The sequence below is a fragment of the Mirounga leonina genome, unplaced genomic scaffold, assembly GCF_011800145.1.
Source record: "Mirounga leonina isolate KUSES-001 unplaced genomic scaffold, KU_Mleo_1.0 Mir_92, whole genome shotgun sequence".
NCBI lineage: Eukaryota > Metazoa > Chordata > Mammalia > Carnivora > Phocidae > Mirounga > Mirounga leonina.
The window spans coordinates 15,209,534-15,233,049 of NW_023270852.1; the positions used below are offsets into that span (position 1 = coordinate 15,209,534).

Genomic DNA, 23,516 nt, shown 5'->3' on the forward strand with positions numbered 1-23,516 from the left:
TGGAAACAGCAGTCCAGGTTCCTCTTCTGTGTCCCAAACTCTTCACAACGCCATCCCGGCGCAGCCCGCAAGCGCTTCCCCGCCTCCCCTCTGCCCTCTGCTCCAGGCAAAGATTTGCTGCACTCTTTCATGCCACTTTCGTGGGATTTTACATCTGACCTTCCCTCTCCTCATCTCAGTGTTCCTCTTGGCAAGCTCCTATTCATTCCTCAAGACCCAGATCCAGCACCCCTCTCTGGTGAAGCCTTCCTTGCCCCTCACCTGCTGAAGCTGGGTTCCTATGGTGCTGCCTGCGTCCCTCTCTCCTGTGCTTGACTGTCTCCTGGAGAGTCTCCTCTGCAACCCAGTGCCCTGCAAGACCTCAGTGAAGTAGAAAGGGAGGGAAACCGAGCTGGAAAACTTGAGTTCCTTCCCCAAAACACTCTTAAATAGTTTTGTTTTTTTTTAAAGATTTTATTTATTTGAGAGAGAGAGAGAGAGAGAGCATGCACAAGCAGGGGGGAGGGGCAGAGGGAGAAGCAGACTCCCTGCTGAGCAGGGAGCCTGATGCGGAACTGAATCCCAGGACCCCAGGGATCATGACCTGAGTTGAAGGCAGATGCTTAACTGACTGAGCCACTCAGTCGCCCTTTTTTTTTTTCTTATAGTTGTTTTGTTTTTTTTTTTAAGATTTTATTTATTTGAGAGAGAGAGAGAGAGAGAGAGCATGAGAGAGATCCCCAAAACACTCTTGGTTACTTTGATTCCTGGCTCAGTCAGGAATTTGGAACATTCTGACCTCACCAGGTGAAAGAATGAGAGTGTGTGTGCACATGTCTGTGTATGATTGTGGGTGTGTGGGTGTGTGGGTGTGTGTTGAGGGACGGTGGTGTGTATGAGAATGATCCTGCGGTGTGTATGTGAGTGTGTGTGAGTGTGTGTGGTGTGGTGGGGGGTGATGCTCTCCCAGCCCCTCTCCCTGTCCTCTGCTTCCGGGTCCCCACAGCCTCAGCCCACGTGTGCGGAAAGCACGTGTGTCCGAGGCCAGAAATCCCAGCCTCCAGCCAGCTCTGTCCCCAGCTGGTTGGTGCCCTCGGGTCCCTCACAAGCCTTCAGGGGCCTCAGGTGCTTGGCCAGCTGCTCGCCCTTGGAGGCTCCTGAAGGCTTTTCTCCACCCCCTTCCCACTCTAGGTTTTCTACACCAACTGCAGCTGCGTAGTGGGGGGCGGCCCTGTGCCGGCGGGCTCCTGCGACTCAGCCTGCAGCCACCTGGTGCTGCCCTTCATGCTCCTGGTCAGCCTGGGTGCGGCCCTGGCCAGTCTCACCCACACACCTTCCTTCATACTCATCTTAAGGTGAAAGCAGGCGTGGGCCGGAGCCGGTAGATACCAAGAAGTCCTTAACCCCAGGCAGGATAAGGGATCCTGAAGGCAGGGTTTGAAGAAGGAGGCCACTCGGGTGTCCTGGGTCCCCCGTAACAGACCAGGTTCTCACTGCCCTGTCTTCATCCTCATGGCAACCCACTAAAGTGAAGTGCCCCCCATCTATAGATAAGAAAACTGGGGCTCAGAGAAATTCAGAAGGTTGCCCCAGGGAGAGGCCACCCAGTCACAGTGAGGAGAAAGTGGAGTGTCACCTGACTGCCCACCCCCACCCTGCCCATAGTGGGTGGGCCGGCAGGAGGTAACATCCAGAAAACCAAGCCCTATCAGTGTGGTTCATGACTCCAATTCAGTGAGCACTTATGTGTCCACTGTGGACCCAGCGCATTGTCCTGAGGGTGCCTGCTGGGACTGACAAATTGTTACCTGAGGCCGAAGTCAGCATGCCTAGGTCGGGGGCTGGAATTGGGACCTCAGAACAGGATAATTCCAAGTTTTCATTGTGCTGGGATTATTTTTTTAAACCACTTTTTTTTTGTTTTTACATTTTTATTTATTTACTTACTTATTTGAGAGAGAGAGAGAGAAGGAGTGGGGAGAGGGAGAAGCAGACTCCCCACTGAGCAGGCAGCCTGAGTCAGAGCTGGATCCCGGGACCCTGGGATCATGACCTGAGCCGAAGGCAGACGCTTAGCCGACTGAGCCACCTAGGCATCCCTGGGATTATTTTTATTCTCTGTTTTTTGGAAAATTAAAAGGGGGATGGCACCCCTCACAAATACAAGAAGACACGTAGATCTATAAAACAGGCTGGCCACCAGAGAGAAGGTAGAGGACTCCGATGTCCCGGCAGGCAGGCCATGTAAGAGGAGTTAATGCAGGCAGTGGGCTGCAGATTCTGATTCTTGACACCCACCCGCTACACCCACCCGCTCTGGGATCTTAGCTGAGTCACTTAACCTGTCTGAACATTCATCAGTCTCCTTATCTGTTAAATGGGCTAATGGTATAACCTACCTCATGAGGGGTGAGGTAGGGGCTGCAGTATAGAATGACAGAGTCCGTAGTAAGCACTCTGTAAACACTAGCTGCTGGTATTCCAAAGGAGGAGCCAGTGATGGTCCCAGCATCCTAGGCTGGGGCCTCACAGCATTTGGGGAAGTTAGAAGGCAGGTCTGGCTACCGAGTTTCAGGTTTTGCCGAGTGTAGGAGGAAGGAGGAGGAACTTGGTGGGCCCAGGGGTGGGGAGAGAGGGTGGGGGGTGTCTGTGAGCAGGAACACAGGGAGGCCAGCACAGGGTCCTGATAGCTAGTGGGAGTGCCTGGAATGTGGGGGCTGGGCTCCACAGGTTGAAGGGAAATGGAGTGGGGAGCCTGAGCCCACCCCTGCCCCAACGCCCAGGACCCTCAGACCGGGGGAGGCTGGCCCTGGGTGGTGGGAGAGAAGGGGATGGTGAGAACCACTGGGGGGCTGGGACCCTCTCAATTCTCATGTCACTGTGTTTCTACTTATTAGGGGAGTGAAGAAAGAAGACAAGACTCTAGCCGTGGGAATCCAGTTCATGCTCCTGAGAGTTTTGGGTAAAGCACCTTCCTGGGACCCTTAGTTCAGACACCCACTGTGTGCCAGGCCTGGGGGCACAGGGATGAGCGGGACCCAGTTCCTGACCTTAGGGTTCCTGAGCCCCAGGCAACAGATGGGACCTGGGACCCTGGAGGTGGGTATGCAAACAGCGGAAGAGCCCTCCATGAGGCAGCATCCCACACCAGGGTGAGGGCTGGGCTTGAGGGCCAGAGACTTATGGGACAAGAGGCCCCAGTGGCCCTGGGGGGTTGTGTCTGCCAGGGAGCAGGGGGGCGGGTAATGCAGAAACGCCGGGCCCCGTTGTCCCCTGACCACCTCTTCCTGCAGCCTGGATGCCCAGCCCGGTGCTCCATGGCAGTGCCATCGACACGACCTGCGTGCACTGGGCCCAGAGCTGTGGGCGTCGGGCCGTCTGCCGCTACTATGACCACGACCTGCTCCGAAACCGGTGAGACCTGGGGTGGGGACTGCCAGGGCCCTGTGGGAAGGCTGCTGGAAATAACTCCGGGGTCCCAGGTAGGACAGCAGCAGGGACGAGAGGCCCATTTATACCCCGCTGCTAAGCAGCAGGTGCTATGTCCTGCACTGAGCTCACCAGTCCTATAAGCTAGCTACTGTCCCCCACCCTTACGGATGAAGAAAGAGTTAAAGCAGCCCAGCGTCACACAGCTGATAACTGGCAAAGCTGGGCCTTGAACCCAAGTGGTCTAACCATGGTCTGTGCAGGAAACGTGTCATTGTGGTTGTGGGGAGAATCAGGGGAGCAGCCCAGCTGTGAGAGAGACAAGGAGTTGAAGTGGGGTTGGGAGAAGGCCTATCTAGGGCACAGGAGGCCTGGGATCCAGCCCAGCTCTGTCTCTCATTGGGAGACCTGCCTTTTCTGGAACTGAGTCTTCCCATCTGTGCAATGGGGAGCCCAAAGGAACCTGAAGGCCGAGAGGCTGCTGGGATGGGATAGGGGGTTGGAGGGGACTTGCTAACAGGGCTGGGAGCAGGGAGCTGGTCCCTGCCAGCTCTGAGGAGGGCCAGGAATGACCAGGGCCCTTCCTAGAGGAAAAAAAATCAAGAGCCTTGGTGAGTTAGGCAAACGGGGGAGAGGGAATCCTTGTGGCAGGTGGGGTGATCTAAAGTTGCACCTGTCAGGCCCCCTGAGCCCTTGGGACAGCCAGAGAGAGGCAGGCCTGGCCCAGGCTACAAGCTGGCCAGGGACAGGGCAGGGAGGATGCCCAGGCTTCTGCAGAGCCTCTCCCCCTCTGTCAGGGAAGGACCCCCACAGGGGCCAACTCCAGGGGCCTCCCTGTCTCCCCAACCAAGGCCATGGTGATAGGGTCCACTGCCCTGGGGCTGGAGGCCTCTTCCCCCCACCGCCAGGCTTCAGTGTCTCTGACCACACAATGGGTGATGATGGCCGACCCCCAGGCCCTGGACAGGGAGGTCCCAAGTTCACGGGTCCCTTGGTCTTTTCCAGGTTCGTTGGCCTCCAGCTCTTCTTCAAGACGGGCTCCCTGGCCTGCTTTGCCTTGATTTTGGTCATCCTAAGGCAGCAAGACAAAGAGGAGGGGACCCAGGTGACCGTCTCCCCATCTGGCCTACAGCAGCAGCTGTTGGCATCGGGGCCAGGAAAGAAGCCTGAGGAATCCAGAGTGTGAGCTGGCCCCAGAGGGGCAGGAGTACCTCCTCTGGACCCTTTGTCCAATCTTGGGTGTCAGGAACCCTGTTTTCCAATTCTGGCTTCTCTGCTAACTTGCTCTGTGACTTCGGGCAAGTCACTGACCCTCTCTGGGCCTCTGTTACTCATCTGAACCAAAGAGTTGTCTATGGGTTTGGTGTGTTGGCCACGTCTAAAGCACGGTGGTCCTCCCCCTTGCTCCCCCAGCCACACGGGCTGACCTGAAACCAGGCTTTCCTGGTGGAAGGACTGTGTATCTTTCCCCCAGGCCCTAGAATAGAGAAGTAGACAATAGTAGGCCAGGCTGCCTTACACACCTGGTCCTAGCCCAGCTCTGGCACTCACCTGGAGCACCCTACCCTCTCTGGGCCTCAGCCACCATCTCTGACAGGTGGAAGTGGACTTGGGGGCTTGTAGGCCCCTTCTGGCTGTGACCGTCTGTGTGGTCAGGATGGACTCAGGTCTCCCCAGCCCCACTCAGCCTGGAGGTGGGGCCAGGACAGCCTGTCAAGAAATATCCATTTGGCGCCCCCTGGAGGCAGAGCCCTGAGCTCTGGGGTGGGCCCACTGGGGAGGAAGCTGGCCTCCCAGAACATTCAGGTGGGCCAGGGCCTTCAGCAAACTTGGCGTGAGGGCCCCTGGGGCACTTAGCTGAGGTGGGAGGATCTCTCTGTAGACTCCGGAAAGTCCAGTCCTTGCCCTCAGGGAGCCACAGTCTAGGCGAGGCCTGGTCTCTGCCTTAGGGGCTCCAGTGAGGAGGGAGATTCAGGCCCCACACTTGGGCATTTTCTGACTTCAGAGACCAAACACCCTCAGCACACATTCACTGGTACTTAACGCCACCATAACTTCACACATTTGGCCAGGGCTCACCAAAATCGCTGTGACCCTTGTTGACGACAATCCAAATTTCACCATTTCCTTCCCGGTGCCTGAATCCGTGCCGCCTAGCGCTCCGTAGATAACGTCTGGTTCTGCGATAACCACGTTTTGGGGGCAACGTCTGGTTCTCTGTGATGCCTGAGTTGGTGTAAGGACCTGTTCTTTGTAAGGCCAAGGCCTATAATGTCCGCTGTGTGTAAGGCGTGGGTCTGTGGAATGCTTGGATCTGAACCACCTGGTCCTTCAGTGGGCCTTGTCTTGTTCTATGGCTGGTCTTCTCCAGCCTGGTTATCCCCCATCCTTCCCCCCCCCCCCCCCCCCCCGCGCCAACCCCAGGAAGGGGAGAGAGTTTCCTCATCTACTCCAGCCCATTCTGTTGCCACCTGACCTGACCTGACTGAGACCTGCTTGGGCGGCAGGAGACAGTTGTCAGCAGCGGCTTCCCAAGCCCTGTGACCAGCCCTGTGCTGGAGGCAGGGGAGAAGCTGAGGGGCAAGCGGGGGGCAGTGGGGACACGTGTGGCTCTGGCCCTCCGAACAGCCCCTGTGGCAGGACTTTGAGGCTCTCCCACGCGAAAGAAGAGGAAGAAGGTACAGAAATTTGAACTCCCATTTTGATTCTACTGGTTGACACCTTGAATGTTTAATAAATATCTGAGCCTGTATTTATCAATGCCAAGAATTTCAAGGTTTCTTCCAACAAGATGAGGCCTTTCACGTGTGTATATTCCTTCTCCTTCCCTCCTGTTCCCCAGGTTTTGCAGAAATAATCTGGAATTATAGACACAGCTTATTATTAAATTTGTTCTTGCATCATGTCTCTTATATTACAAAATTCCTTTCTTACAAAGTGCATTAGAGTTCGCAGCAACCACATTATTTCCAGTTATTTAGATTTAAGTTTTACTGGATTCATTGCTCACTGTTACTTCTTGCATATAACATATTTCCCTATCTGTATATTCTGGTCTAATTTTCATTTGACTGGGTTACTTCCTCTAGTAATGGTTTCAGAAATGGAATAAGGTCATGAAGCTTTCCGAGTCCTCACCTGTTCAAATTGTCATTCACATTTTATAGAAGAGGAAACAGTTCAGAACGAATAAGCAACTTGCCCAAAATCATACAGAACATAAATGGTGGAGCCAGGGTTTTGTGGGAACTGAGGCTTATACACTTTGGGGAGCCCTCTTTAAGAAAAAGAGCACAAAATTAGGTAAGAAAGTGAGTACCTAGAATGTGAAAAGTCAAAGCAAATACATCATACAATTCAGAAAAATAGCATATTTTTTTTTACTAACCGTTGTGCACATGTTCTCCCTGAATACATTCTTCTCCCTGAAGACTGGCAGGATTTTCTGCAGCCTAGCTTCTGGTTCCGTCATTGCAAACCTGTTTTCCTTCTATTGCCCATGTACTTCCAGGGCCAGGCCACATAAAACACATAGATGTCACAAGATGACCTCTAGATATGACACCTTGATGTCATAATGCCAAGTGAGTTGGACAGTGGGTAAGAAGATTCCTAGAGGCCATTCTCTACATGCAGGTGGCTAGCAATAAGTTACCAAATACAGAGGTGACTGAGAACCATATGAATATATCCCAATGAACCCAAATTAAGTTGATCCCCAATTCAACCGCCCCTTAGCCAGATCCCAGAAATGCCCATGGCCCCTCCAACCACCTCACATAAAGAAAAACTGGGACACAAGTAGTTGGAGTAGGAAGAACTAGCAATCTTAACTACTTGTGGTTAAAGTACCTTACCTTTGCAAATTTCCCAAGAACACACAACCTGAACACATTGCAGAGGCCCCTCCCTGGGCCTGAGGAGAGAACGACGATACTCAAGCCGCATTAGCTTCATGCTGAGTCCGCCTCTGGGTTGAGCTGAGATTTGAAGGAGAAAGTGAGGTCCTTGTACTTAAAACCTCCCAGGCTGGTCAGGGTGAGGAGACTCCAGGAGTCATCACAAGAGAGCCACAGGGCTGAGAGCCAGGGGTGGAGCAGGTCAGGGCTGGAGGGATTCCCAGGGACCAAGGGAGTCCAGGGAACAGCCCTCTTATGGCCTCTGGCCAATGAGGATCCATAAGCAATTGCATTTATGAGTTCGTTCTTCTCACCCTGCATCCGGAAGCTGGGAGAAAGGCATTGTCTCCATGCTAGAGTTGACTGGTAGTAAAATCCAGCAGTTTCTCCTGGAACCAGAATGAACATCCTGATGCCTGGCTCAGAAGCCCTTTGGCCCATAGACCCATGCTAGAAAGTTGCAGCAGGGAGATGCTTCTCCAGAGCCGGGAGCCAGGCGCCATGACTAGAGTGCAAATAAATGAAGAGCAAGAACCCACAGTACCTTTGCCATTCTTTGGCCCTGTTGAATCCTTTCCCCCTAAGAGGCCCCAATGTGTGCTCTTCCCTCCACCTAACAAGATTTCTTCATCCCCACCCCACTGCTTGCCTCTCCATCCCACTTCATGAAGTCCTATTCAATCTTCCAGACTCAACTCAAAAGGCCACCACCTCTAGGGAGACATCCTGGCACAGTAATGGAGAGTGGATGACAACCACCTTAGAGAATGATAAAAGATGTATCTCCATTAAAATCACACACCATCGTATAAACACCTGTGCCTCTGATTTCAGAGGTTGGGGACCATCCGAAGTCTGGCTGTAGACCTCCGGTGGAGTGGAGTGAAAAGACCAGAGGTTTAGAGTCAGTGAAATTTGGGTTCAAATCCTGACTGCCACTTACTCACAGTGTGACCCTGAATAAGTGATTTAACTTCTCTGCATCTGTTTCTTCACTTGTATGGTAAGGCTGATCATTCCTATCTCCTGTCTCCCAAAAGTTGTGAAGACCAAGTAACATACTCGCTCACAGGCAGTGCACCGGATGACCAGTATTTGTAAATTTACTTCCCCTGTCCCTGAAAGAATTTAAGGAGCCCATAGAGCATGGAGGTGGGATCGGAGGTGAAGACTGGGGGAGGAGGCACCACTTAGGGGAGACATACTCCCTTTGCTGCCCTGGCTGTAGCTCTGCTTGTCCCCTAATCTCCCTTCCACTGTCAGCCAGGGTTCAGCATGCCCAGTCTTCTCTCTCTCCACAGCCAGCCTGGGACAGCTTTTCTCAACTAGATTTACATTTTTATTGATTTTCCTTCTCCCTTCCAGAGCAGTCCCTTCCTCTGCTTCCCCTTTTGCTATAAAATGGGTTTACCTTGGGGCCAGCCAAGAAGTGATGGTTCAAGGCTGGATTCATCCACCATTCACTCATTCAACCAACCAACCAACCAACCAACCAACCAACCAACCAATCCCACATGGCTGCTCTGTGTTCCAGCAGCGGCACTGCTGGGGACACAGCCAGAGTCAGATACAGCAAACTCCCAGTGTAAGCTGACAAACTGACAAACGGTAACAAAAGCATGACTCGTCAAATAGGAGAAGGAAGAAGAGGAAGCCATGAACTCTTCCTGGGGGCACCAGGAAAGCTTCCAGAAGAGGTTAAATCAGAGCTGGCTTAGAAGATTAGGCAGGAAGTCCCCAGGTAGAGAAGATGGGAATGGGCATGAGAAACATCAGGATGAGCAAAGACAGGGAGGCATGAGAGAGTAAGGTGCATCTGAGATATGACACAAGAACAATGTGGCAGGGGTGTACCGTGTATGCAGGGCAATCAGACTGGAGAGCTGAGGCTGGAGACACCAGCGGGGACCAAGCCTTTGGTTCCAGCTGAAGGCTTTGGATATCTTCCTGAGGGCAAGAAGCCCTTGAAGCATTGATTGATGGATTATTCCATTGACTGGTTATTTTAAGCAGGGAGTGACAGGACAAGATTTGTTTTTTAGAAAGGTTGCTGGCTGCACCATGGGGGCTTTGAGTGGAAAAAGGAAGCTGGAGGCCAAGAGCTCAGGCAGGAGGCTGGTGCACTAATCAAGGGGAGAAGTAGGAGGCTTTGAACCAGGTCAAGAGAGGCATCCTAGAAGTGGGGGCATCTAAGCTGAGTCTTGAAAGATGAGTAGGAACACACCAGGTGGAGAAGTTGGGAAGGGTGTCCAGGGAGAAGAAATGGCACAGATAAAGTGTCAGCATACAGAAAGCTCCCAGCAGGCTTGGGGAATTTCCACTAGTTCAGCCGGGCTGCGGTGTGGCCTAACAGAGAGGTCATGGTGAGGGATGAGGCTGAAGAAGTGGGCGGGGCCTTCAATTTCTCTCCCTATTCTCTGTCTCTTGAAGCTAGACTCAGGCGGGAGAGAAGAGGGAGCACTTGCCACTTGTGCAGAGGTCACTGTGTGGGGCTGCCTCCCCTACTGACTGAGAGCCCTGGGTCAGGGGTGCTCCATACTCAAAGCAGACCTTTCCGTAATCACGACACTTCGCATTTTACAAAATCCCCCCACACCTGATCTTCCAGGTTTCCTGGTGATGCATATGGAAGGAGGATTTTATTCCCCATAGTGGACAAAGAAACCACGGCCCAGAAAAGTGCAGGAATTTGTCCAAGGTCACTTAAAAGCTTCTCAAAACTCTGCTGTTTTTTCTGATACAACTTCTTGTCCCAGAATCACATATACACACTAGATGATGTAGTGGCTGCTAACTAATGTGGCTGGAATGAAAAAAAGGAGAGAAAACACATCAGAGAAAGAGACTGCCTCCTCCCGTTCCCAGTTCCTCAACCTTCATCCTGCAGACATTCTAGCTGAGAAAACAGAACCAGGTTCCCTCTGCTCTGGAATCCAATAGACATGAGGGCAAATCCCAGCTCCACCACTTTCCAGGTGTGAAAAGTCACTGCCCTCATCTCAGCATCAGTTTTCTCATCCTCAAAATGGGAGAAACAAACTCCACCTTTCAGGGATGTTGTGAGGATTTAATGTGACAATATAGCACTATGGTAGTTAACTACTGCTGAGTAACAAACTACCCCAAAACTTAGCAGCTGAAAACAACACGTTTATTATGTCACACAATTTTCTGAGGATCGAGAACCCAGAAGTGGATTAACTAGGAGATTGTGGCTCACAATCTCTCATGAGGTTGCATTCAGGTGTCAGTCAGGGCCACAGTCATCAGAAGGCTCAACTGGGATCCACTTCCAGGCTCACTCTGTGGTTGTTGTCAGGCCTCTGTTCTTTGCTAGCAGGTGGTCAAAGGGTTTAATTTTTATGCAAGCTTCTCCCTAAGGGCACTCTTGCCATGGTGTCTAACTTCCCCTGCAATGAATGATCCACGGAAGAGGATGTGTGCTGCCAAGATGGAAGCCATGGTGTCTTTTATAATGTAATCTTGGAAGTGATATACCATAACTTTTGCCACATTCTATTGGTCTCACAGACTAACCCCAGTATAATGTGGGAGGGGAACACAAAAGGGCGTGGATACCAGGAGATATGGATCATTGGAAGCCATTTGGAAGCTGGTTACAAGTGGCCAGAGCAGTGGCTGGAACACAATAGGTACTTATTCATTAGTAGCTGCTATTATTCTCCCAGTGCTCACAGACTGTCTGGGACAAGATATGAACATGGAAAGATGAGAGAGCTTGGCAAAGTAGACTTGAATTGGGTGATGCTCAATTACATGGTAGAAGAGGGTGTGCTGGACGCGGGTGGAAACCAGGGCAGGCTCCCTGGCAGACGTGAAGACGCCAGGGGAGGCCAATCCAGAGAGGACACAGAGTAAGTATGGCAAGCACTGCTGGTTGCCTTCCCGCAGCCAAGTCCCTCTTCCTTGTTCCAGTAGCAAGGTGCCTAGTCACAGGGATAATCCAAACCATTCATGGAAATGCCTTCATCTTCACCAGCAAGTGGTCTGAGAGTGGACATGTGACCTCATTTTGGTCAATGAGATATAAGGGGATGGTCTGCTTGGAAAGATCCCCTCCTGGATAAGACATCGGCATGAGAGAAGAGCCTTTATGCTCCCATGGCCTTTCCTGCTGCTGGAGAAGACATGGTGCTTGGTGCCACATCAGCCATCTAGTGAGGCAGAGGAGTCTCTCTCAAAGCTTAAAATGGGAAAAGCCTAGGTCGTTAGACATGGTTGAGTCACCAGACAAACCTGGATCCACCTTCCTCTGGTCTCCTTGTTAAAGAAGCAAAAGGTTTAATGAAGCCTCTTAATCAGGTATACTCTCACATGCAATCTAACTGATTCAATAAGCAAAGTATTACAGTTCCCTCTGGAGTTATTTCCTTTTTCCAAGGAAGACAGAGTGGAAATGTAAACAAGAAAGTGACTTGCCCTGGGAGGCAGGAGTCCTTGGTCTAACCCCAGCTCTGCCTGTGAGCTGCTCTGTGATCTTGAGCAAGTACCTGCCCTTCTGGACCTCCAATAATTATAGCTAATATTTATTGACTGCTTACTGTGTGCCAAGCACTCCTCTAAGAGCTTCCTCTGCATTATCTTATTCAATCTTCGCATCAACTATTATTCTCTTTATTTTATGGATAAAGAGATGGAGGCCCAATATATTAGGTAATTTGCCCAAGGTTACACACGAAGTTAGTGCTTAGTGCTGGATCTCTGGATTCTGAATTCATGCTCGTCTCTCTCTAAAGCCCAGGCTCCCGACCATAGGGCTGTACTGCCTGGCAATAAAAGGAAGTCTCTGGACAAAATGACCTCTAAGGGCCTATATGGCTCAAATATTCTTTGATTTGCTGTCCCATTTCTAGCTACATGATGAACAAACCAGCTTATCCTAGAGAAGAAAGAAATAAAGACTGTCTTTATCCATCTGAAAAGCTGTCATGTGAGTGGGAGATTAGACTTACTCGGTGTAGCTCAGAGGACATGAGCCAGACCGGTGTGGAGGCACTACAGGAAGAGAGTGCAGCTTACATAAGAGAGAACTTTCTATTTGCCATTCAGCAGGGGGTAGAGGTATGCACAGAGGTAATGACTCCCCTGTCATGAAGCTCATGCAAGCCTATGTTTGATAAACCTTTGACAGAAGTACTCCACTGAGTAGAGATGGGACTAAATGGCCTAAACATTGTGGAAGAAATTAAATGGAATAATATGCTTGAATACTCCTGGCACCATAATTGATACAAATAGTGGGAGTCAATAAACTAGGATTTCTTTTCCCTTTTGACACTCAGATTCTTGGATTTTAAGATTCTCTAATATGGACTTTTGGCTCTTTGGCTCTAGTATTCTACAGTTCTATAATTTTAACACACTGTGTTCTGCCCTGCTAAGATGCTATGGTTTTAATAGTCTAACTACCCATGGTTGTGTGGCTCTAGAAGCTGAGCAGTCTATGATTTTGTAACTTAATAGGCTCTAGCTTTAACAATCCAAGATTCAATAAAGTATCTCTCACCAGTTCCAGAAACACGAGGGAGTTGTTCCAAATGCTGTACTTCAGTGGCCTGGACATACATTAGGCTACTCCCTCTGCCCATCTTATCACTCCACTGCTATCCCCCCATCCCAGCCCCAGGCTCTCCATTCCAACTAACCCTCCTCCTTGATCTCTACACCATCCCCACTCTGCTATGTCCCCAAACACCAAGTAGGTACATTCACTCTCTATCTACTGGTGATTATTCATTGAACAAGGACCTTCTCTGTGCCTGGGCTTGTACTTACTCCAAAGGGGATATAGGGAATGAGAAGGCACGGTCATGATTCTCAGGAGGCCTAAGATCTAGGGACCAAAGTCTCTTGTTTTCCTATAAGCTCAGTTCAAGCTCATCTCTACCAGAAAATTTTCCTTGATTAACAATATCTAGGGCGAGGGGCGCCTGGGTGGCTCAGTCGTTAAGCATCTGCCTTCGGCTCAGGTCATGATCCCAGGGTCCTGGGATCGAGCCCCACGCCGGGCTCTCTGCTCAGCGGGAAGCCTGCTTCTTCCTCTCCCACTCCCCTGCTTGTGTTCCCTCTCTTGCTGTCTCTCTGTCAGATAAATAAATAAAATCTTTAAAAATATATATCTAGGGCGAATAACCTCAAACATGAGCATGGAGATCTGAGCCCTTTGGTTGGTTATTGTGCACATTTTAACTTATCTGTCCATCTTGTCTCCCTGATTATAATTGAGGTTTCCTGTAAATCAAGAACATGTCTCCTTAGTCAGACAGATTTTTTTCAGAGGAAGACCATGTCTTCCCCATCAGACTGGAGGCTCCATTTAGACATGGGCCATGCCTCCCTTAAAGCATACCTGAGTTAAAGACAGAGTGACACTCCTCTGCCGGATTAATAAATCCTCAAATGCAGTTCATGGCTCTATCACTGGACTGAGGATTTAATAAAAGCAGAAGTCACATCGCCCTTTAAGATGGGGAAGTCCCCAAGGCCAAGAACTGGGCTTCCACCCTCACACTGGGGTCCATCTCCCTGAAAGCAAAGGGTCTAGGGCTTTTCCTTCTGTTCTGTTTCTTCAATCTCAGCCGAGGGCTCTGGCCATAAGAAGGGATATTTTCCCTAAAGAAGATAAACAAATGAATGGAAAAGGGAAGATTCAGAAGGGAGAATAGGAACTCAAGCCTCTCCCCAACATGTCCAGACCTTTCCTTGCTGTATCCTGGGCCATCTCCTAAAAGCTGCCCTGCCTCTGCCCAGAGTGGTCCCCTCCCAGCTCCTCCCAGCAACTCAGAGCAGTAAGTGAAGATGTCAGCACCTTGGACAGCGCCCAACCCATTAGAGTTCTCAGAGCCCTCGGAAGCCAAGCTCTCGAACTCCCTTAGCCTCTGGGTGATGAATTTCCTCGTTTCTCAATTTGATTAGAGCCCAGTAGATAACCAGAGCTCCTTGTTCCTTTCTCTTCTCTCTTCCTGATGAACATAATTAACTCCATCAGGCTGGGAATACTTGCTCTTAAATACTGCCTGCCCAGCCCCCACCCAGTAACACATAGTCAAAACATTTGGAAGACACAGGTTCCTTCCTGGGGAATGGAGATGGGAGAGGAAGCTCTTCCTGAGATATATAGGGGCTGTGACTGGAGACTGAAAAATTGTGGTTGGGTAAAAAAAAAACCTTGAGCTGAAAGTCAGGAAATCCGTTCTGGCTTTGCGACTAATCTAGATATGATCTAGAACAAGTCACATGCCCTTTATGAGGCTATTTTTCCATTTATAAGATGAGGATATTGGGCTGGAGGATCTCAAATGCTGTGTTCAGTACTAAGATTCTATGCGGGGGTGGGGGGAGTTTTAAAACATAGAGGGAAAGAGACTTGCCTGAGGGCACATAGCAAGTTCATGGCAAAGCTGGTTTTGAATTCATGGCTCCTGACTTCTACTTCAGTGCTATTCCGCTTGCACAGAACTTCCCCCTTCTTCCATATTACAGAATTTCTTGCCTGGGGATGAGGCTGGGGAAGTCGAAGACAGCTGGGATTGAGTTTATTGGTGCCAACAAAAGAAAATAAAATTTAAGGTATGTGGAAATGCTGATGTCTCTGAAGAGAGCAGAGAACATAGTAGAAATAATTAAAATCAGGGGAAAAGGACCACCTGATAGAGACAGAAATTCAACCCCAAACTCAGAGAACCCCAGAAAGGTTTTGTTACTTCTCCAAGGCCATCCAGCAATGCAACCATAGAATCCTCTTAATGAGAAAGGGTACACTCTTATCCTGATTAAGTGTTGGGGGTATCCCTCTTAGAGAAGGGAAAATATTAATCACCAAGTATGTATTAAGTTACTAAAGTGTGCCCAGTTCTGTACTAAGTACTTTAGTGGGGGTATAAAGAATAAGACATGACATCTCTCCTCTAGTAGGTTTTATGCTACTTCTTCTATTTGGAATTACATCCAATGCATTTATATATGCCCAAATACTGTTGTTCTATTAAGGCCCAAACCAAAAGTTTACCCTGGTGGAAAGGCATCCATAACCTTATCCAGATACCACTTCTCCCTCCTCTGAATCCCCAAAGCATTTTCTTTGTTCCTGTTTTACAGTACTTGCCATCATCTGATTTGTGGGCTCCCAAAGAGTGAGCACCTATATTTTACTCAGTTTTGAATCACTCAGAATACTCAACACAGAATTGAAAGGTAATAGAATCCCAGTAAGTACTGGATGGATGGATGGATGGATGGATGGATGATGAATATAGATGTATGGATGACTGGGAGAGGGAGCAGATGAAGAGATGTATGTATGGGTGGGTAGTTATATCGGTAGATGGTGGATGAATGGATGGAGGGACAGTTAAGTACATGCTCAGACAGGCAGATAGAAATGTATAAATGGTTAAATGGGTTGGTAGGTAGGTAGGTGGATGGACAGGTGATTGAGTATATGAATGAATCTATGGGCAGCTGAATGGAATGGTATGTAGGCAGATAGTGGGGTTGGTGAATAGATGGATTAACATATAGTTGGATAGTTGTGTGGGTGAATGAGTGGATGGATAATTACATGATTGTATGAGAAGATAAATGTCAGGGTAGATGAAAAGAATTACAGGGAAGAAACATGGAGATGTTCCTAATATCACAAAGATCATTTTCATGGAGACTTTCCATTGCTTATGTCAGAAAAATAACAATGGGGATTTGCTGACTCTGTGCATAAGCAGAGTCAAAAGTGTGTTAAAGCCTCAAAAGATCTCAGGCAATTTCAGGCTGTATCAATGGAACTCTAATATCAAGATCAGGAAAGGTGACAGTCCTGCCCTGACCTGAGCTATTCACACTGCCCTGGAGTCTGTGTTCTGCTCTGTGCATCTGGAGAGATGATGATCTCCATGACTTGTCCACATAAGAGATAACAGTGAGGAGTAATATGTAAAGTCTACCAAATGAGGAACTGGTGAAAGAGCCAGGTGTTCATCCTGAAAAAGAGCAACCATCACGTCTCAGGATCTGGCTGGCTGTCCTGGGGCATGCCCTGTGGCCCCAGAGGCAAAACTGGGTCCCAGCAGAAGTCACAATGTTGATATCTCAGCCCCATGCGAGAAAGGCCATCATACAAGGGAAGGACTATCTTAGGGGAGTGAGCTCCCCATCTCTGGGGGTACACAAGATCTGGACAAGGATCCTTTATCAGAGAAGCTACAAAGTGAAGATTTGCTTGATGTGGAAAGTAAATAAAGACAATCCCAAGGTCTCTTCCTACCCCAAAATTAAAGCATCTGTTCCTCCCTCATTTCTCAAGAAATTATGTTTAGCTATGCCCTGTGCTCAGATTGGAATGCAGGGAATTTCTGTCCAGAGCTGAGGGTCTGGGGAAATTTGAGATAGATAGGGTTTTATGGGACCCTCAACTTTCTCTTCATGTAAGACTGGGGTTTGAGAAATGAGGAGATGAAATGTCCTTTCAGAGATCCAATGACTGGGGAGGGGGAGAATCAGAGCCACTCAGAGCCAATCCATGACCTAGATTCCCTGTAATTAATGAGCCTACGTCACTGATGTGTTGGCTTCTGATCAATGCTGTCTCCCCAACCCCGCCCAGCTCTCTGGTATGAGAAGATTGAATCAATTAGGAGGAGGAGATCTGGCTGGCGCTGGTTGGGAACAGAGGATAATTCACTTACATAACAGGGGATTGAGGTTTGGACCTGGCCCTTGAGTCATGGGAGTGGATCCTAGACCCCAGGCCTCTGGCAAGAGATTTCAGGATTTAGGAGTGAATGCAGAAAGGACAAGAGAGTCCAGGGGAAGGCGGAGTGATAACCCCAGGCAGAGGCCCATCTTCCATCTTCCTTCCAGAGAACTAACCCCTGTTCTCTGGGCTGAGAGAGAGCCAAAGTGAAAAACCACTCTTCTTACCCCAAATGATAGGGGTCCCAGCCACTAGGATCATTCAACAATGAAAATCTGACCAAGCCTCTCTCCTTAGCCTGGCATTTAAGGCCCTGCAACCTCTCCCACGACATCTCCTGTCTCCACGAGGTGGGGGTGGGTAGAGAGGAAACAAACACGTTCTGGTTTTCCCTCTGTGCCAGATTCTGGCTAGGCACTGGAGGTACAGAGAGAGAACAGGTCCAGTTCCCTCAGAAGTGTCGCCTTGTGTGGACATATACCTACAATACTCTGTGCCAAGTGGTATCACGGAGGGCTGCATGGGCAGGGTGCAGAGGGGGCACAGACAGTGAGGGAGGCCTCCCAGGGCCAGTTCCAGAAGACTCCCTAGAAGAGGCAGTACTTGCACTCAGTGAGCTTTAAAAGAAGGATGTATTAGTGGGAGTTCTTCAGGCTGACCTGGCTGAGGAAGGGCCTTGAGTGGAGGGTCCAGCACGTACAAAGGCATGGCAATGAAGACAGCTTGGCTCACATTCAGGGAACTAGTTGGTGTGGATGGAGCCTACAGCATAAGGTAGGAATGGGGGAGATGAAGCAGGAGACGTAGCCAGGTCCAGGTCTCACTTTTGATGGCATGCCAAGAAAGGACTGAAGCAATAATCTCAGAGTCTCTGACCAATCCACGCTTCCTGAGCATGGACATTATGCCAGGCCCTGTTCTGGAACTGGGAGCAGGTGGGAGTGGGGGAAACAGAGATGAACGAGACTCAGGCACTGCCCTCCAGAAGTTCTAGAAGGAACACACCAATAGTCCCCCTTATATAGTCCCAGCTTGGCTCCAGGTGGGATTCAGGCCCGTCTGGTCTCTTTGGAGTTCCACTTGTTGGCTGGCTGGGCCTGCCCACAGCCCCCTGCCTAAGATACCCAGGCAAGCAGTCTTACTGGACAAAGTTGAGCTGGCCTCTGCGGGGGTGGGGGTCTGCTCCTGATGCCTACCTGGCCTCCTGAAGACCAGTCCTATGATGAGCAAGGTGTCCATAAGCAAATTCAGAAAATGAGAAGCAGTGATGGCTGAGATGATATCCTGGGGATGGAGGCAAGGTATAGATTAAGAAATGTTTAGGAGGTGGACTGGAGAGACACCAGGGTTTTTATCTTGGGCCATGCCATCCTACAGGAAACCCAGTCGGGGGGGCGGGGGCGGGGGAGAAAATGAGCTGCCAAGGCTCCAGGCTGCTCAAGTCACAGGATTCACCCAGTGGAGGTCCAAGGAGGCTGAGGAATTCAAGGGAACCACACACAAGTTGCCTGTAGGAAGCAAACATACAGAAATCCCTCCTTTACCCACTCTCTCCCTTCATTCTTTCCTTCAGCAGCTCTGAGTAAGTCCTCTCTCCAGGCTGGCTCTGGGCTGAGCAGGGAGGCACAGATCTAGGATCACCCTGTTCTTTGTCCAAAAGGCCAACAGTCAGCACAACACTTCTAGCACATCCAGGACCTGTCTGCATTAAAACTTTGGCTGGTAATTAAAGCGAGTGCCTGAAATTTATTTTCTTGTTGAAAGATTTAGGAACTAACCTTTGTGGTTGCAAGCAACAGAAACTGACTCAGGCCGAGCAAAACAGAAAAGAAATCATTAGCAGTTCCACTGGGCAGCTCAGGATGGATGACAAACCTGGAGAATCAAATGAGTGGGCACCTGAATTCACAGCCAAGGTCACAGCATAGGAACAGCTGGTCCCGACACCTCCACCAGTATGGCCTTTGCGTATCTTCACAGTGCTACACACCCAGATACGCACTGCTAAATGACATAAGCCCAAATACTTCTTTTTTTCTAAAGATTTTATTTATTTATTTGAGAGAGAGAGATTGAGAGAACAAGTGGGAGGAGGGGCAGAGGGAGAAGCAGACTCCTTACAGAGCAGGGGCAGAGAGCCTGACATGGGACTCCATCCCAGGACCCCGGGATCATGACCTGAACCAAAGGCAGACACTGAAACAACTGAGCCACCCAGGCGCCCCAAGCACAAATACATTCTAATGAATCATCCTCCCAGCCTCATTAACTGTCACATTAAAGTCCTGAGGCAGAAATAGCTGGCCAAATTGCCAGGGGGTAACAGTGGGAGAGTATCCGGCCCCCTTTGGCTTTGAGGTGGAAGGTGGGGTCCTAACTTCCATAAGGACTCACCTCCAGGGAGATTCATTCAAAATATAAAAATGGATTCATTTTAGGCAGCAAAAAATGTGACAAATGTCCACTACATGTTTATTGAGGGCTCCCTAACTGCTGGATGCATTGTCAGGTGTTTTATATACACAGATCTGTGAAGCAATTCTCTAACCGGATGATGGTTGATCTCATTATATAATTAAGGAAATTGAGGTTTTAGAGGTGAGAGTAACTTTCCCAAAGTCACTCAGCTCGTAAGTGAACAAAACCCTCGGGTTTTTGTTGTTGTTGTTATAAATACATTATGCTGTCTCCCACATTGTAAACAGAGCACGTGTACTTATGGTTCCTAACATGTTAAAAAAAACAACAACACGTGGGGGCAGAGAAAAATTACTAGATGTAAATATTCCAATGTCTTCGCACAACAATGTGATAATGGGATTTTGATTAATTTTTTCCTGCTTTTTTAATGTTCTCCTATACTTTCCTTTTTTTTTTTTTAAACTAAGAGCATGCTTTACCTAAAAAATCATAAGAAAAAAATAAAACAGTTTTAAAGATGAGAGCAGTGTTAACGCAATGATGGAGAAAATATGCACAGAAAAAAGACTGGAAGGAAATTTGTCAAAAAGGTCTCTGCATAGTGCAATTGTGGGTGTGTTTATTTTTCTTTCAACTTCCATTTTTCGAATTTTCACTAGTGAGCACACTCTGAAAAAAAAGCAAAATGACTTTTTAAAAACAAGAAGAAAATGATATTAAAGAGATGGTGCTGCTGTGTTTTGGTCCTTTTAAGTTCCCGGAGTCATGTGTAGAGTGGTTTGGAAGTCAAGGTAGTTCTGGGTTTCCTGGGGCAGCCTGGCAGTCCCCTGCAGTGTCTGCTGTCAACACAGGGCCAGTGGGCATGGACCATGGCCACCACAGTGATCTCAGGCTGAGCTCTCTGAGCCAGGGTGGGAATAACCCAACATTCCCACCTCTTGTAACAATGTGTGTGTTATCAGGCCCTGCTACGCTGTGAGGATTAGGCCCCTGAAGCTGGAATCCTCCTCTCTGTTGGTTTTCTCTCTCATTTCACAGGCTTCAAGGTTCACCTTTGCCTCTGTGAATGGGGCAGGGCTGGTCAGTCATGTCAACGTTTAGGCCCGTCTGAAGTGCAAGCCCCCAGTCCCTTCTCCAGCCTGCATTGCCCTAGCCCCCAGGGCGGTGGATGGATAGAGGATGGAGGTTCAGTCCTGTCCTGGCCCCAGTCTGGTGGGCGAGCCAGTCCTCCAACTTCAGGGAGACTCCAGACTATTCTTTGCCTTAAGAACGTCTCAATCAGATGGAAGATGCAGTCCCTATTTTCCAGGAGTTCCAGTGTGATGGGGAGAAAAGATAAGAGAGTGGGGCTGATTCAGTCTCAGCCAACCTCAACTCCAGAACCTTCTGTCTCAGGACTACCATACCTCCCTAACCCCTCCTCCAGCTGGGACAGCCAACTGCCATGGCCTTCCCTGGCCTCCAGGGCCCTCTGCTCCCTGTCCCTTCCCCACCTCCCCAATCACATGGAGGTTCCTTATGCCCTGTGTATCCTCTGGCAAGTCACCCTCCAATTCCCATGCCCGAAGAGTCCCCCTCCCATCCCCCCACCCCTGCTCCTCAGTTTCTCCCTGGCCAAAGCAAGGGAGCCAGATACTCTCAAAGGTCCTCCAACCCAGTGGAGACATTTTGTTTCTCGTTAGCCCCTTCCCAGACCTTCCCTCTCCCTTCTCAGCTTATCTACTCTGCTCCCTTTCCCCCTCCTTCCAGGTACGCCCCCTTCCTGCAAAGCCCCCAGAATCTCCTGGCTAAGACCCACTTTGGCTCTTGCAGTGGCTAAGCTGCTGCAGTAAAGAATGCAACGGGGTAGAGCAGAGGTGGCTAGGGAGGGAGGAGGGCTCAGGCCAAGGCCGAGGTCGAGGAGGCTGGGTAGGGCAGGCGGCCAGCCCCAGCAGCCCCGGCCAAAGCTACCTCAGCAGCTTCTGCAAACCCTAGCAAGGCATCTATGCTTGGGTGGAGCTCCAGAGAGGAGAGGCTTGAGGGGAAGGGGAGCGCCTGCTGAGGTCAGCACAGCCTCCAGAAACCCAGCCCAAACTGGACTCCCTAGGGGAAATGACTCAGGTCCTGGAAAGCTAGAATCCAGGGCTGAGAGGGTCTCCAGAGAACACCTGCTGGGAACAGGAATCTCCCCTACTCCCCCATGGGCCCACAGAACCCCTGCTCATGTGCCTTCTGGGGCAGGAAGCTCATTCCCTTCTATGCTGGCCCATTCCTCTGAGAGTCGGTCCATGCATCAATTACCAAACTGCCCCCCATGCCTCCTCTGTGCCAGGATCTGTGCTGGGCTCTGGGGATGCAGAGATGCACGTGGTCCCTGTCCTCCTGGAGCTTGCCATTGAAGGGGGGAGGCAGACGCCGACCACACTCTGCAGTGAGAAAGCTGTGAAAGCCCAGAGGGAGCCCTGAGCCAGCTTTGGGGCAGCGTGGGGGGTCAGGAACTGCCTCTTGGGAGCAGGCAATGGACCCAAGGGGGCCTCAGTAAGCAGGCAGCTTCAGCTGGCACCTAACTACTAACAGCTCCAGCTCTGCATCTCCAGCCCGGACATGGCTGTGAATTCCAGCCTTAACTATCCAACTGCTCATTCAACTTGGATGCCTCAGTGTCTCTAATGCACCAGCACTGAGGCTGAGCTCACCCTCTCTGCCCAACCTGCGCCTGGTGTTCCCTCTCACCACGAATGGTGCCATCGTCTGCAAGCCAGACATCCCGGAGCCATGCCTCCCTTGCCCCACTGTCCGGGCACCAGGCCCCTGGTGACAGCCCACCACCCCTCCCGCCTCCACACCACCACCGGCCCCCGCGCCACCGTCTCCCACCTATACCACAAGCTCCTCATTTGTCTTCTCACACTCGGCCCCCTTCAATCCCGTAGTGACAGCGATCTTTCTGAAAAGCAAAGAAAATTGTCACCTCTCTGCTTAAAAGCCTTTGGTGGCTTCTCCTTGCCTTTGGGATGAAGGTTAAAATCTTAAAATTAAGACCTGCAAGGCCTGGCCTTTGCAGACCTCGCCAATTGTTCTCAGCAACCCCCCTCCTCCATCTCCGGACCTCTTGTCTCTGGCCCACCAAGCCCATCCCCTGATCTCAGACCTCTGCACATGCTATTCGCACTGATGCCCCACGGGTTCAAAGATTTGGGTTGCCCTCCTTCCCTCTTCCAAATGACTCCCAGGACATCTGTTCTTTGCATGTTCCCTAGCCCTGAGCACCAATCTTGGGCCATTGAAGGAATAGCTGTGGACCCAGCCAGTGGTTACAAAGTAACCAGCACGTTTGGAGCCGAAGGTTCCAGAACCTCCCAGCACTCCCAGCGGAAAATCCCTTACTCTAGCTCCCAGATGCCTTCCAGATCTCCCACTCCCCTCCTGCTCTCTTCCTCCATTCCTCAGCTGGGAGCTGGGGGTGGAGAATGGGCAAACCTCCCCATCTCCTCAGCCCAGACTCTTCCTGGGCCTTACAGTGGGGCCTGGAGCCAAAGGGTGAAAGAAATGCAAGCCATGTGCTCCCTGGGCTCCCCAACAAGCCAGCCAGCCTCAGGCCTCAGGCCAGGTACTGGGTCCTCTGTGCAGTTTGCCAGGACTCCCTGAAGAAGGAGGCCCAGTTTTCCCTGGGCTCCCGTGGCATTTGCACGCCCAGCACTATCAAATTTGCCTGTTGTGTGGGTTTCTCTCCCCAAACAGCTCAGCTTGCTTCGGGGCCACAGGATTTCTTCTCTGCACCCCAAGCCTGGCTCCAGGGTGGTCCCAAATGAGAGGCTCAGGAAAGGCTCAGCATTACAATTTGGGACTAACATCACATAAATCTGTGTTTTTCTTTCTTTTCACATAATTGCCGTCAAGCTCTGTCTCCTTTGTCTTGGACATTTTGTGAGAAGGTGGACCTTGGAGTCTGACCAGCCTCGATTTTGAGCTCCGCTCTACCCTCTACTAACTGTGACCTCAAGCAAATGCTCAGCTTCTCAGGGCCTCAGTTTCTTTCCCTATAAAATGAGAACAATGTCCTCCTCTGAGGGTTTTTCATAACTAAATGAGCCCTCTTA

At 50.2% G+C, this 23,516-nt stretch overlaps 1 protein-coding gene across 5 annotated transcripts in view; it reads left to right on the forward strand.

Moving 5' to 3' along the window:
• Positions 1-6,311, forward strand: part of SLCO2B1 (solute carrier organic anion transporter family member 2B1) — a 46,083-nt gene extending 39,772 nt beyond the window's left edge. For 4 of the 5 annotated variants that reach the window (XM_034995581.1, XM_034995582.1, XM_034995584.1 and 1 more), the window contains 4 exons: positions 1,171-1,334; positions 2,877-2,941; positions 3,273-3,393; positions 4,414-6,311. In XM_034995581.1, the coding sequence (XP_034851472.1) occupies positions 1,171-1,334; positions 2,877-2,941; positions 3,273-3,393; positions 4,414-4,594 (531 nt within the window). In that variant the 3' untranslated portion in view covers positions 4,595-6,311. The remainder of the gene's footprint in view (positions 1-1,170; positions 1,335-2,876; positions 2,942-3,272; positions 3,394-4,413) is intronic. The other variant, XM_034995583.1, reaches the window with a different exon arrangement.
• Positions 6,312-23,516: the final 17,205 nt, after the last annotated feature.